The 14,326-nt window shown below is 50.1% G+C and overlaps 2 protein-coding genes across 13 annotated transcripts in view; one reads left to right on the top strand and one right to left on the bottom strand.

Annotated features, from left to right (window-relative positions):
• NCALD (neurocalcin delta) overlaps positions 1-5,428 on the top strand; it is a 369,475-nt gene extending 364,047 nt beyond the window's left edge. For 7 of the 8 annotated variants that reach the window (XM_077846817.1, XM_077846816.1, XM_077846820.1 and 4 more), the window contains one exon: positions 2,796-5,428. In XM_077846817.1, coding sequence (XP_077702943.1) covers positions 2,796-2,893 — 98 coding nt within the window. In that variant the 3' untranslated portion in view covers positions 2,894-5,428. Of the gene's footprint in view, positions 1-1,365; positions 1,794-2,795 lie in introns of those variants that run through there. The other variant, XM_077846823.1, reaches the window with a different exon arrangement.
• A 4,502-nt stretch (positions 5,429-9,930) lies between these two features.
• Positions 9,931-14,326, bottom strand: part of GRHL2 (grainyhead like transcription factor 2) — a 158,240-nt gene continuing 153,844 nt past the window's right edge. For all 5 annotated transcript variants that reach the window (XM_077846813.1, XM_077846810.1, XM_077846811.1 and 2 more), the window contains one exon: positions 9,931-12,854. In XM_077846813.1, the coding sequence (XP_077702939.1) occupies positions 12,740-12,854 (115 nt within the window). In that variant the 3' untranslated portion in view covers positions 9,931-12,739. The remainder of the gene's footprint in view (positions 12,855-14,326) is intronic.

Here is a 14,326-nt window from a genome sequence, read left to right as displayed (position 1 = left end):
CTGGATCCCTGCAGCTCAGCTAATCAGAAAGCAGAGAAAGACTTGGCATCATTCCACCCAAACCCTGGTGGCTTTCACCCCAGCCTGCCCAGGGGGTGCAGCTGGGCTCTTCCGTGCATGCCCTAAGGTGTTGGGTTTCCTGTAGCCAAGTGGTCTTCCCCAGCCTTGTGGACAAGGGGAGAAGGAGAGTGAGCTGGCCAGCAGTTCCCACCCTGAGGGTGCCACCCACAATTCAAACCCAACAAGATGATTCAAAACAAATCCAAAGTGAAAAGGAAGATTGGATTTCCAACTCAAGAATAGTGGATTTTAGATGTTGGGTTGCCAGATGGAATAGAAGAGGCCCAATCAACTTTGAATTTTGGATAAATAACAAATGATGTTCTTTATAGAAGTATGCCCTATGTGATATTTGAGACACACCTCTATGAAAAAAATTATTGTTTTTTTTTTTGAAATTTAATGTTAATCCAGGCATCCTATATTTTATGTGCCAAATTTGGCAGCCCTATTCAGATGTGACACCCAAATTTAATATTTTTTTTAATTTTTAAAATTTTTTTGAGAGAAAGAGAGAGAGAGAGGGAGAGCACAAGTAGGCAGAACGGCAGGCAGAGCGACACATGAATGTAAAGTACTGAGCACTGAGCCTGGTGCGTAAGAAACCCAGAATCACCCGTGGCCCTTGCAGTTATTACCAGCTCCCTTTCCGCTGGGTGCCCCCAGCAAATCTTGTCAGCGATGTGTGAACACTTTGTATAACCATATGGCACTGGTGGACAGAACGACGGGAGGCTTTGTGGCACAGGGGCCTCTCTTTCTACCCCCTTGCCCCTCTGGGGCACTAGCTGCCAGAGACTCTGGTTTTGTGGGGTGCGGGCCAATCTGCTTGCTTTGCTTCCTGCACAAAGCAAATAGTTACATCCTATTTCCCCTTATGCCCCTTAATTCATAGCAAATAGCTTGATTGTTCTGTAAAGACTAAACAAATGAGATTGTTTAACAGTCTCTGAACTTGCTGATTTTGAGCTGCAAGGTTTGCTGGTGCTCCGGGGGAGCACAGGTGGGTTTGGGTCCTGCTCTGGGCCCCACTGCTTGGGTGAGCAGGTGAGCAGAGGTGTAGACACCGCAGGACAAAACCCTCACTGTGTGCTGGTTATAGGCAAGGGGTTAGGGGATCACAGAGCCCTGAGCGGGGTAGTGTTCCTGGAACACCTCTCACTGCTAAAAGCCCTGTGTTTTCCTCAGGGGAAGAGTGGGGAGGGGGTGGGAGCTGTACCAGGGAGGAGGAGGGGCTCTAAGTCTGGAGGAGTCAGAGGAATCCATCTGACCAGGAGACCTGATGCTTTGCTTTGGGACCCCCAGGCCAAGGCTGGTGCCCCCACCTGGAGCAGAGGCCTCACCTAGAGTCTCCTGACATTAGATTCCTCTTGGTGAAAGCTCTTTGCGTCTAGCCCCTGGCTGAGGACTTGAAAAGTCTGGACCCACAGACAAGTTAGCCCTGGAGTCTACTCAGAAGCACATGGGGAGCTAACCCAGGAGACCCAGACACAGAGGTGGAAGTTGGGCTTGCCCGCTGCTGCAGGCTGGAGGTTCCCAGAGCTCACCTTTGGGAGATCCTGACGGGTGCAAGTGGCCACTTCCAGCCTCCTCCCCTCGTGCCAGCCTTTCAGACCCAGGAAGTCATCACCATTTTCACCACTGCTGGAGCAGGGGCTCAGCTCACAAGAAACGACCAGGACACAAAGCCTAGAGGTGGCCTCATATTAAAAATAAACAGATAAATAAAAGCCCACCTTTCTCCTTCTTGCCGCTAACGTAGATCTGGTTAAACCAGGTGCTGGGGGAGGGCTTTGTGGCTAAGGGAAGCGTATTTGTTGATGTCTCTGAGTGGGGGGTGGTGAGGGCTTCAGTGGAGAGCACCCCTCCTGCGGCGTGGAATAAGTTGAGAGATGAGGGAGCAGTCACTGAGGTGGAGGATAGAGTTTGTTGGAGGCAGGAACCTAGTGTGAGGCCCAAGGGCACGCAGACGAGCTGAGCCCGGCGGGCACTGGGCTGCCCTGGGAGGGCAGAGGGAGCAGGCCCTCTGGGAGCTCCTGGAGGAGCAGGCCCAGCGGCCCCTTCCAAGGAGGGGGCACCTTCTGGCCAGCGAGGGGGGATGCTTTGCCCTCCCTAACAGTATGACAGAGGGAGCTTCCAGAAGGGAGATCAACACATATCCCTGCTTACTTAGGAAGGAAGGGGACACAGAAGTGGGTCCTAGGGGGGCCAAGTGTCCCTCCTCCAGCCCAAGGGACCACACCTCTTCATTCTCCTCACTCTGGATGGGGGGCAGCCTCCTCACATGTTGTCCAAAAGAAGGGGCCCTCTCCCCACCAGATCCCTCAGCTCCCGTGTAGGGAGAGGAATTACAGCAAAGCCAAGCATCCCTCAGGGAGCCCGGAAGGCTCGGGGAAGCCCGGGAACCCCGCCATGGCCTCGGTGCTCGGTGCTCGGTGCTCAGTGCTCCAGTGCAGCCTGCTCGCTTAAAAATGCAAAGGCCACAGCTGTGCGGCGGATGCGGAGCCTCCTGCCCGGGAGCCACAGCGCAGGCAGGCCTGGTGCGGGGCCAGCGGCCGACCCGACCCGACCCGACCCGACCCGACCGCCGTGGGTGGGCTCCCAGGAGCCGAGCCGCGGCCCCCCGGGGGTCCCACCGGAGCGGCCGAGCGGGCGGGCCAAGGTGGACGCTCCTGCCCCAGGCGCCGAGGGACGCCCCCGCCTCGCCTCCGCTCACCTGTCCTCTTGCTTCCTAGGAAAACTGTCCCTGGAGGAGTTCATCCGAGGAGCCAAGAGCGACCCGTCCATAGTGCGCCTCCTGCAGTGTGACCCCAGCAGTGCCGGCCAGTTCTGAGCCCCGCACCCCGCAGATGATAGAGCTGCTTGTGTTCCCCTTCGACCTTTCTTTTTAACAATTATTATTATTATTTTTTTTTTGCCAAACAATATTGATGGTGATGCCGTCCCCCGTGCGGTCAGAGGCACCTTCCTCCGTGTCGCCGTCAGCTTCCTTCGTCGTGGGAACGCCCAGAGCCCCCGTGGAGAGCATGGACAGTGCTGCAGTGCACGGACTGTGGTGTTCATTGTCCTATGATTTTTCATTGTTATTATTGTTATTTTTCTTCTGATTCCAATGTCTCTGTTCTAAAACTGAAGACTCGGGGAGGCAAGAGAAGGGAAAACCATCCAGTCCAGTGATTCTGTGGCAAGCTTCCAGGGGCTTGTTTGAAAAACAAAACTCCCCACCTGAGTCTGGAGTCACATGCCCTCGGGGTGATGGCACCAGGTGCCGGCTCCCCAAGGACAAGGGACCCTCTGGGGCCAGGCTATGAAAGGGGCATGGAGGCCTCCACTCCACCCCCTCTCCCCCAGCAGGCTGTAGTGTCTAAGCTGTGAACATTTCAAGGTAAATTCATAGAGAAGAGGAAAAAGGTGGCTCAGCTATTTCGTCACACGTTTACACTAGTTGAGCTGAGTTTCTTTGGAAATTAAACACAAATGGTAACTTATAAAACAAAACCAGACCCATCTTGTTGCCTATTTGATTAAAAAAAAAAAAAAAAAGACTGCTGTATATAAAATATTGGGTATTGCAGACCAAATTAAGTGTTTTGCCTTGTTTAAATGAATGCATGTTTAGTGAGCACTAATACAATCTTATTACAGAAGACTGTTTTTAGTAGCTTAATGTGAAGTAAGCCAACTATAATGAATGTCTATGTCTTGTTTTAAAGTCATATCTGTCTTTGCACAAATGCACCAATCAACAGGTATATTTTATATATTCCAGAGAAGTACAAAGTCACCATGACTAGGGCCCAACCTTAATTTTGAATGCATTTCCAGAGTGGTGGTATCTGCAGAATAGAAGTAGGGCAGGTTTAACTGGCCATGTCAATTGGAACACCAGAAGGCTAATATTGATGAGAGACGTGAGGCAATGGTTAGGTCACTCAGCCCAGCAGCTCAATTGTATTAGATTGAAGGGATGGTGCTTTTCTGAGTAGATCAATATTCTGTTGACCTGGAAACAACAACAAAAACAAAACTCACAAAACGAGACAAATTCTTGGAACTTCCCAATGATTTAATCCATATTATGGTTAGGGAGCTGTATCTACAATGTTGATCTTTTCATGCCCCCAGGGCCCCTTCAAAGAGTCAGAGGTTGGGCAAGGCAAGGGCCAGTGCATCTGTGATTTCCAGGGCCCACTATGGGGAATCCAAAAGTATTTTCCACCACCACGCTCTTTGAATGCAGATTTCAATTTTCAGAAGTGACAGTGCAAATTTGAGTCACCATTTGGTCTGGTGACCTCACATACACTAACTGGAATTGAAAGTTAAGAATAAAAATTGCTGATCACAAGTAAGTCATATCTTCACAAGGGTAGGCCTGGGGAAGTCCAAACACTCAAGGATATAGATGAGGAGAACTTGCCCCAGGAGGAGGCAGAGAGGTCCCTAGTGGGTTTACCTGTGGCCAAGCTACTTTCTATAGATCATGACCCACAGAAAGACAAATGTAACTATGAGGAAGATGATGCTGAGCCCATTCTAACTCCATGTTCTTCTGTATTACTTGAGTCCCTTTTAACTGGTAGCAAAAATCTGAATTTGTATGGTTGTCCAAAATGCATCAACTTTGCAGGATGAAATTTGGAGACATGGTAAAATAATCTTCATCTGAGTGTCAGTTCCTCACAGTGGGTCTATCCTGAGACTTGCCAAATTCTTCCATAAGGCAAGTGGTAAGATCTAGGTTTGAAAACTAGGGAATTAACCTAAGAGTGGAGGGCAGAGTGGGTGAGAGGTCCAGCAGAGGCGCATCCCACTGCCACCCAACCCACTGTGGACTGAAGACCTAGTTCCCCCTTTCAGTTCTCTTCAGAAGGGGAGTCAGTTACTGCTTGGGCAGGGCCCCCTAGACTCTACCCTCAGTCAGGACATTTTGTTGAGCCAGACTCAACCAGTTCCCTCCAACTGAGAGCTGGAGTGAGGAGCAAGAGGGGCTCCAGCTGTTTAGGAGAGAAAACAGAGCCAGACGTGTGGCTAATGAATGCTGACATGCCTGGGATGTACGCAAATAGCCCTGTCCTGGCCTGCCATTGACCCTGTCTGTATTTTCTTGATGGTTGTTTTTCTCCTTCTACTCCTTCCCAGGAAGGGCTTTGTATGTCTAGTCCAATGCACTTAAAGTCAGCCAGCGGACTCTGCAGCACCCAGAAGGCTGGATGACTAAAGGTTTATGTCACTCCTTTGCTGGGCTGTTCATTGTCATGGCTGTGGTGTGGGACCTCTGGAAATGGAGTCTGTTCTGTCTGAAATCAAGCCAGTCTGGGATGTTCAAGGGACTGGAATAAAGTGGCTTATGACTTGAAGGACAATACACAGTGGCCGACTGTTCATACTTGCTTAGGGTGGGGCAGGGGAGCTGAGGGTGCTGCTCCATCCTTCCTGTATGTCCCAGGGGACCCTTTCCACAAATGGATTTAATAATATACAGTTGAGCCTTGAACGATGAGAGGATTTGGGATACAGGCCCCCTCCCCTGTGCAGTCAAAAATCCACATATAACTTTTGACTCCTTGGAATTTAACTACTCATCACCCACTATTGACCAGAAGCCTTACCTGTAACATAAGCAGTCAATTAATGCCTATTTTGTATGTTATATGTATTATACACTGTATTCTTACAATGAAGTAAGCTAGGTACAAGGAAGTTATTAAGAAAGTCACAAGGAAGAGAAACTACAGATATAGTACTATCCTGTATTTATTGAAAAAAAATCTACATGTAAGTGGACCCATGTAGTTCAAACTCCTGTTGTTCAAGGATCAAGTGAGTATACGTATAGGTCCTATCATATGGAGTGGCCCCTGAACCATGACCTCATGTTGCCTGAGCTTGGCATTCAAGCATGTTGTCTCATGTGATTGTCTGGGACAGGAGGGTTTGATGCCTCAACTGCTGACCAAGTGAGGGTCCAGGTGCTGATACTGCACCCCCTCCAGGCGTGGCTTCTGCCCTAGAAGCACAGGAACGAGGGTTCGTGAGGGAGGAATGTGGGAAGTGCTGAGCCCAAAGCCCTGTCCGAAAGCATCCTTGGTCTGCACATGGGCTTCTTTACTTCTCTCTACCCATGCACTTCTTCACCTTCACTGTCTTCCCACCTCCCCTCCTTCCTTGTAACTGGAGCTGCAAATTCTAGTCCAAACATTAGGTGCAATGGAAGGCAACTTCCTCTTCAGTTACAAATGAACATCCTCTTCTCCCCTGTCTCACCCTCTCAGTCTGGAGAAGAGTTGATAGAAAAGATGACATGAAAAGATGACTCCACACCCTCAAAGCAAATTCATATGAGGGTTTTTTTGTTTTTGTTTTGTCATTATCATTGGCCCTACCTCCAGCAAATCTAGGAAAAAGGGACTGGGGGTCAGCTACAGTAGGTGTCTCATGGGCCAACTAGACCTCCTGTAGGAATTGAGTTGACCCACAGGGGTTCTGTCTTCATAGTTTGTCCCTGTGGACCAACAATGGACACTCATGAGTATTGAGCATGAGCAACACCTTGTTGTTCATGGCTCCAATGGTGAGGTGGCTGGCAGCTACCAACCTGATCAGGAGCCTGCACTCCTGCACCTGTCGGAGGCCAACCTGCTGTTTTCCAGCAAATTTCCAACCCCGAGGCTTCTATTTTCAGGATGTTGTTCGAATACTCCAACCCAGCTGGATTCCCTCAGAACCTGGTCCAGGGATGGAGGGGGCACACTGGTTGAGGAGGAGTCTGAGTGTTAAGTCAAGGTAGAGAGATCACAAGACCTATCTTTGGAAGAAATGGACATACGTCACACATGCCTCTCTTGGTTTGAGTATGCCTAGCACACTGCTAAAGTTTTGTTTTTTGAGATGGCTGAAGAAACAAGAGAAAGAACATTGAGCCTTGTATTTTCCAAGGCAGCAGAGCATCAGCTAAATCCACCTAAAATAGAAAGGTTGTTGCACAGTGAAAAGATGTTCAGGCCAAGGGTATAACTGATGGTATATTCATTTCAAATGGGTTTTTCTGCACTTGAATGTGAATCATGACTTAGGTATGTCCTGGGTATTTGCTGCACTGAGTGCTAATGTGCCATGCATGGTCTCAGACATCCCTGGGCTTACAAACAATGGTCACTTGGAGAACATTCCACATTATGGAGCTAACCCCCTAGGGCAGCTCAGAGAGGCAAGGGCCTTAGAGAGGCTTATTTCATGACTACTTTTCACAACACTATTCCAGGAAATAGATGGCATTTTATGAGTTCTCTAGGTGAAAGGTTTTACAATTCTGGGTAGCTCAATGGCCCTTATTAAATACCCAAAGCTGCTACTGGTATGTCATATACATGCAGACAGATGGACAGACTCTTTCACAAAAGGTATCTTTCCAATACCAGTATTTAACCACTTTGTGTGCTCGCACGAGTGTTCATGGTGACCCAACACAACACCGAGTGCTATAGTCTCGGAGATGTGTGTATGTTCGGAGGTTGGGGGTCGGGGGGATTAGGAAAGAAGTGGGAGGCCAAGCTCACAGCTCAGCTGATAAGTTTTGTCCAGCACCTTGAATACAATCACAAAGTAATCTACATCTATGTCTACCTCAGAGCTGCAATCAAATTCTTTCCTGAGTGGTGCACGAAGGGTGTTTGCTATGCAGGGAACAAGCTGGTGACATTTGTCTTTAGTGCCCTTTCAACATCCCCTTCTCTTTTGCTGCTTTGCTGATCAGAGGCCCGCCCACTGTGTTTCCTAGAATTCCAGAGTCTCTAAAATTAACCCATGCACCTGTTCAGCAGATCTCGGTAAAGTGTAGGGATGAAGGACCCTGAGGACAAAAGGTATAACATACAAGGGTATGTTCTATGTAGGAAGGGTAGACCAGGAAACCCATTCAAGGAACATTTACTTGTAATAGAGCATCCAGCGACGCTATGGGAGACCTTTCAGGAGGGGTTGGCTGTGGTCACCAGAGGGCTGTTCAGATCTTCCCTTTGGAGCCCCTGCTGCTGCAAGCACAGCTCACGGGATGATAGGCTTCACTCTCTGGGGCTGCTCCCAGTCAGCGACTGCACGAGGCAAGGCTATTGGGCCATTCTTGCCCCACACGGGATTCTTCCTGCATGTGACCTTCATGCAAGGACTCTGTGGGGGTCCTGGCCGAGGCAGTCTGAGGCTCTTCCCGCCCAGGCTTCTTTTCTCCCTTCCCTCCTTCAGCAGGGGTTAGTCCGTATGCTCTCCCTCTCCCCCTGCTCATTTCCCCTTTATCGTTCGTATGCATTCTCCGCAATAAATCTCTTGAATGTCTAATCCCATCTTGGTCTGCTTCTAAGAGGACCTGAACTGACACAGTGACGTCCCCTCTCCCATTCCCATTGACCCTCAGATATATGGGCTCAGACACTCGAGTTGGCAGCCTTCCCAAAGTGAGATTCACACTGGTGATTTCTCATGTTGCACAAGAAGTGTTAAGGGTGGGAGAGGTTGTGTGTCTTAGAACTGCAGCTATGACCCAGCCCCGCTCTCCTGGGGTGAGCCCTTATTACCGTACTAATGATGCCAGGCCACTTTGCACATGAATCACTGCCTCAAAGGGCAGACTGTGTCTAACCCGCCTCTTTGTCCCCAGCGTGGGGCACAGTGCCTGGACCCTAGTAACTGAACTGAATTAGCAGAGTGGAGGCAAGAGCCAGGATTGGCCCCTGTGGCCCTGACAACTAGTCATCCTCACCTACCTGACCTGAGTCCTGCACAGGGAGGTGGGGGACAGGGTGGCACACATGGCAAGCAGAGGTCACTGAGCAGCAGTGCCTTTGCTGCCATGGGCCACAGGAGTGACTACCTCAGGGCAGATGTGGAGACCAGCTGCATCCTCTGTAGGACCTAGACAGGCCTGTGGGTCCACTCAACCACCCATGGGGGCTGTGGAGCATGGATCATGGCAAAAAGGCCTTGTGGCCCATTGCTAATCCCATGATCCTTCCAGAAGTCTCCTCCATCAGCTCCACCCCAGCCTCCTTTCCCCTGCCCTGATCCAGGCATAGAAGCTGCTTGAGGTGCCAGTGGGGTTGCCACTGGAGTGAAGTTGTCAGAAAAGACTTTCTCGAGGCATTTTTTTTTAAAAGATTTTATTTATTTATTCATGAGGGACACACACACACACAGAGACATAGGCAGAGGGAGAAGCAGGCTCCATGCAGGGAGCCCGACGTGGGACTCGATCCCGGGTCTCCAGGATCAGGCCTAGGCTGAAGGCAGTGCTAAACCACTGAGCCACCCCGGGTGCTCTTTCGAGGCAAATTTTAAGCCAAGATTTGACAGCTGTGGACGTAGACAACGTGAGTTGCAGAAGGATGTAGAAATGCTGATTGGAGTGGAGAGGCTCTGGTGGATGATGGCTGAAGAGCTTGGTGGCTCAGTGGGGAGGCAGCGGGGCAAGACTGTCATGCTGTCATTGGAGTTTTAGCCATCAGGTTTCAGTCTCTGTGGAGGCTGGTACAGATGAACTAAAGAGATAACTCAGGTGGGGGTGAGTGCACTGGGAGTGAGGAAGGTAAAAGCGGGCAGGCAGAAACTACCGTCCGTTCTGGGGAGTTGGCCAAGAATGACCACCCAGGTGGGACGCCACTGTCACAATGAAGGCCTCTTGATTTCTTTAGCTCTCTTCTTGTGTAACCTTGGGGTGGAGTACAATCCACAGGAAGAGGACACACCTGCTGTACTAAGGCCTAAGACCCGAAAGTGCCCAGGGGCAGCCTAGAATCTTCCCAAGGCCACGCTGCAGCTTCTTTCCAACAGGGCAAAAAGCCCCAACACCCACTTCACAGAAAACACCAGACATTGTCATTTACTCTGACATTATGAATATTTATTTTTTCTTCTTAAAAATGTACAAAAAATAAAATAACTGTATTTATAGTTTATAGATTCCCCCTCTCCCATTTACAAAACTATTAAGTTACATTTGCCTTTTTTTTCTTTAAAACATGAAAGCAAATTGTCCATCTATCAATCTCCCTCACTCGTTTTTAAGAACGGGCCATTCAGAGAATTTGGCACAAACCCTGTTTCTCTTGCATTTTCCTAACTTTAAATAAGAAGGAAAATAAATGTTGATTCATTTCATGCCTCCTAAGTTTCTGAGTTCAGTCTTTTAGGATCCAAGTCCAAGATGATATCTGACTGCATTTTGCTGTTGGTCCCAATTTCCAAACACCTGTTAAGTCTAAGCAACTTGGATACATATAAGAAAAATACTTGTTTGACATGTCCCCCATTTTACATGGATTTTTTAAAAAGCATATTTATTTCAGTGTGATTAACTTAAGGGACAAAAGCAGAGGAGTCAGTTTTTCCTATCTTTCTAGAGTGTTTCTGCTCAGAAAATTGTGCTCATCGAAGCTCTGCTGACATACATGGTGGAGGACACATCCAAGCTAAGCCACGGGCACTCTGAGGATGGAGCGGACAGGGTAAGGGTTGGGAGAGAGCAGATGGGAGGTGATGCTCTGCACCACCCTTGGGTGGCACTGGCCTCACATTCTTTGTTCTGGTAGGTAGGGGTCACTACAGTGATTGCTTAGGGATCAGAAACAAATGAAAAAGCATCTCTGATTCATCCTCTGCCTAGGGCAGGACTAGCAAACATTTTCCCACAAGACTAGAGAAAGAAGGGTGGGGCTACCTGTGTCAGACTGCCCAAAATTGTATCTTATATACTATGCACTTCCCATGCTCCTTGCCTCAGGGGCCGGTTCAAACATGAGGGGCGGGTTCAAACATGACTGGCAGATGAAATGGCAGGTACTACTGGGGCACAGACTCCAGAGGACGGAACGGATAAGTCAGGTGCATGGGAAGTGCCTATTTCCAACACTGAATTTGTCTGTCATAGAACAGAGCTGCATCAGTACCCAGTGAGGTCCCCAAGCTACTGGTTCAGGGCATGACAGAGTGGGGAGGAGGGAACAGGCTGGAGCAGAACTGAATCCAGGATGCAAACCTTTGGCACCACAGGAAGGGGTAAGATGTCCAGAAGACACACTGAAAGGTGCCCCCATAAGACCACCCGGACATTTCCCTAGGTGCGGCCCCTGCCCTCTGTTCCATTCAAATCCTCTGCAGCCTCGAGGAGACACAGCTGGCTGAAAACAGCCCTTCTGGCCTGCTCTGGGCCTCAGGGGCAGAAGGGGTGGGAGGCAGGGAGCCCTTGGAGAGAGAGAGCCCCCCAGGTAAGACGTCAAAGTGCTTCTCAAATAAATCTGGGCCTTTACACAGAACCTGTCCTAGCGCAGGATCTTGAGGGGAGGGCGTGCTGACTACCAAAGGCTAGTGCTTCAGCCACATGGGTGAACGCAAACCCCAGACCACTGACCAGTCCTTTCAAAGAGAACAGCGCCCCAAGACGGCTCATGGTTTCATAATTGTTTAGGGAAGCGTTTCTTTCTCCTCTTTGTCTCCCAGGGCACGTGCAGGAGGACAAGACCTTCTCTCCCAGTCCTCCTCGGGAGGCTGCCTTCAGAAGAGCCAGAGCGCTCTGGGGGGGCACCCCCCCCGCCCCCACCATCCAGCAGCCTGGAGCAGAGGCGGCCACAGGAGGCTGCCCTCACCTGTGGATTCAGAGCTAAGCTGTGGGCACGGCTCTCAGCTGCTGCTGGGCTTGTAAGGGAGCCACTTGAGATGAAGGATGTGCGTGTAAACCGTGAGGTGCCACACAGGGGCCAGGCCCTCCCGAGCCCCACGGAGCTCGGCGGTGGCTCCGGGATAGCACAGCCTCTCGGCAGAGCTCCCCTCAACCGAGGGCCGAGGCCTCCACGCCCTGACCTTTCCCACTGCCTGGGCCACTCGGAGGCACAGGCCGGGCGTCGCCCGGAGCCCAGCACAGTGGCCCACACAGCGGGAGTGCCCCCAGCATCCTCCTCAGCATCCCCCGGGGTCCCTGACACCCGAGGCCACTTCCCTTCCCAGCGCCTCCCCAACAGCTCAGGGGCAGTAAACATGCCCACGTACCACGGGTAAAATATATTATTGTGATATTATAAACACTATGTACACGATGTCCAGGCACGCCTTCTGAGTTACTAATTACATGGCAGCTGAATGTCTTCCTGTACAAGGCCTGGCAGCCACTCGTGACAAACCCTGGGAGGTATTTAGCAAGATGGCCTTCCCCAGAGTGGCCTGAAGGTTTGTGACCAGAAAGTGGCAGCAGCTCGTTTGGTCCAGCCACTCAGGAGAAGTGCAGGTGAGGCGGAAGGGCCCGGGCATTCTCAGGCTCTCTGGAGTGAACGGATTGGCTGTGTCTCCCTTGGAGGGGGAAAGCTCTGGACGGTCTCATCTGAGGCCAGCAGTGACCAGCAGTGCCTTGGCGGGCCTGGACCCTGGGTTCCCGAAGAAGGTGGAGAATAAATAAGTATCTGACAGGCCCAGCACACGTTCCTGAGGGCCTCAGGCTTCAGCTCCAGTAGGACCCTGCGGATGGGCCCAACACACCGATAAGAACCGGGGCTCTGTGCCTCGTCCGGCTCCCAGTGTGGTCTGTAACAGTGGTTTTGAGTTGGGGGAGGTGGGTGTCCGGGTTCCAGGCTGGGGCCTCCATCTCTCCTGGGGAGGAATGCGCTGAGGGCTCCTGCCAAGGGGATGCCGAGAGCTGGGCTCAGATTTCCATGAGTGTGATCTTGAAGCCTTCCACCATGCTCTCCATGTTGAGAATGAAGGTGTCCTCATTGGAGTAGTGCTCAATGATGTTGTCATCCATGTTCACCAAGATGCTGCCAGGGAGTGGGGTGGGGGGTAAGAAACAAAGATGCCGTCAACAAGTGGCGGGCAAGGGCAGACTCCAGGCTGGGGGGAGGGGGTCCCCTCAGCTATTCCTTGGTAAGGGAGGCCGGAAAGGATGGAGGAGAGAGGAGATAAAGCAGGAAAAGACCCTCATCATATTTTCTTTCCCCAGAAACCAGCTTGAAGAAAATAAAGCCTCAATTTGTCAGAACTAACCTGGTGACTCCTTATTAAATGGGTCTTCAGAGATCCACCCCCCACCCCCCTTGCTTTATAGACTGGTAAACTGTGGCCCAGAGAGGTAAGCCTGAAATCGCTGAGTTAGCTCTTGACAGAATCAGGTCCTTAACTGTTTTCATTAAGCCCACTGCCTCTAGAAAACGCACTTTAAGAAAGTACTCCATAGTGAGAGAAGAGGAAAATCAAGAACCGTGGCTATCCTTTGCTGAGCATGTAATTTGTTTCAATGTTTCAGAGACCTTGTCTTTATTCTTCCCAGCAGCCCTGACCATCGCCACCATGCAGATGAGAAAACTGAGTACAGGGAAGTGAAATCAGCTCCCCAGGTTCATCCAGCTGGGTCTTGGCTGAGTTGGACTGCAAACTGGCTTTGCCTCACTCTGAAGCTTACACTTCACCACATGTGACCTACTCCTTGGTCAACTATCCCAAGTGGATTTGGTTTTAAGAGAATCAACAACTTCCAGGGTCTGTCCGTGATTTGGAAATCAGACAGATCTCAGTTTGCCATTGAAGAACTGACTCATTTGACAGCTATGTATCATCTGGCAAGTTTTTTTTTTTTTTTTTTTTTTTTTTTGGTTTTATTCTACTGCAAACTAAGAAGCCTGCTCTAGAGTTGCTGTCAGGACTAACGTATTTAGTGCAGGGCCCAATATGGTGCTCGATGGAAGTGAAATGTTATGACCACTGGCATGCACGTCTGCAATGAGGATTTCTGCCCAGCAGTAAGACCCTGAGACACCGCTCAAATATCACCATCAAAGGAATAGGCTCAGCCTATTGCATTGACCATGGAGAAAATTGTAATGTTCATTTAAGTGAATTTGCCAACAAGGGCTCCAGTGGAAAAGGTTTCCCAAATTTGATTCCCAATCTGCCAAGAGACCCATCACTCAGAAAGCCGGAGCATCTCAGATAATCAATTTCCTTTATGACAGAGGCTCAGCGAAGAGTTTAAAGAGCCATATTCTGCATTTTGTAGAATAGCTCCAGAAGCTGACTCAGCAGAAACTCTCCTAGAACTAAACTTAGCTCCTACAGCCTCTCCTCTTAGAACCTCATACACATAGGAAGCCCCCAGGAGGCTGGAGGCGTGGGGAGGAGTCATAGCGCGGTGCATACAAAGCACGTGCAAGAGTCCCAGAATCTACTGAACGCCCCCAATAAATGAAGTATTGTTCCCCCAATAAATGAAGTATTGTTCTTAACACTGAGAACA

Source organism: Canis aureus, chromosome 14 (assembly GCF_053574225.1).
Source record: "Canis aureus isolate CA01 chromosome 14, VMU_Caureus_v.1.0, whole genome shotgun sequence".
In the NCBI taxonomy this organism is placed as follows: Eukaryota; Metazoa; Chordata; class Mammalia; order Carnivora; family Canidae; genus Canis; species Canis aureus.
This window is presented reverse-complemented; position numbering and strand designations above follow the sequence as displayed.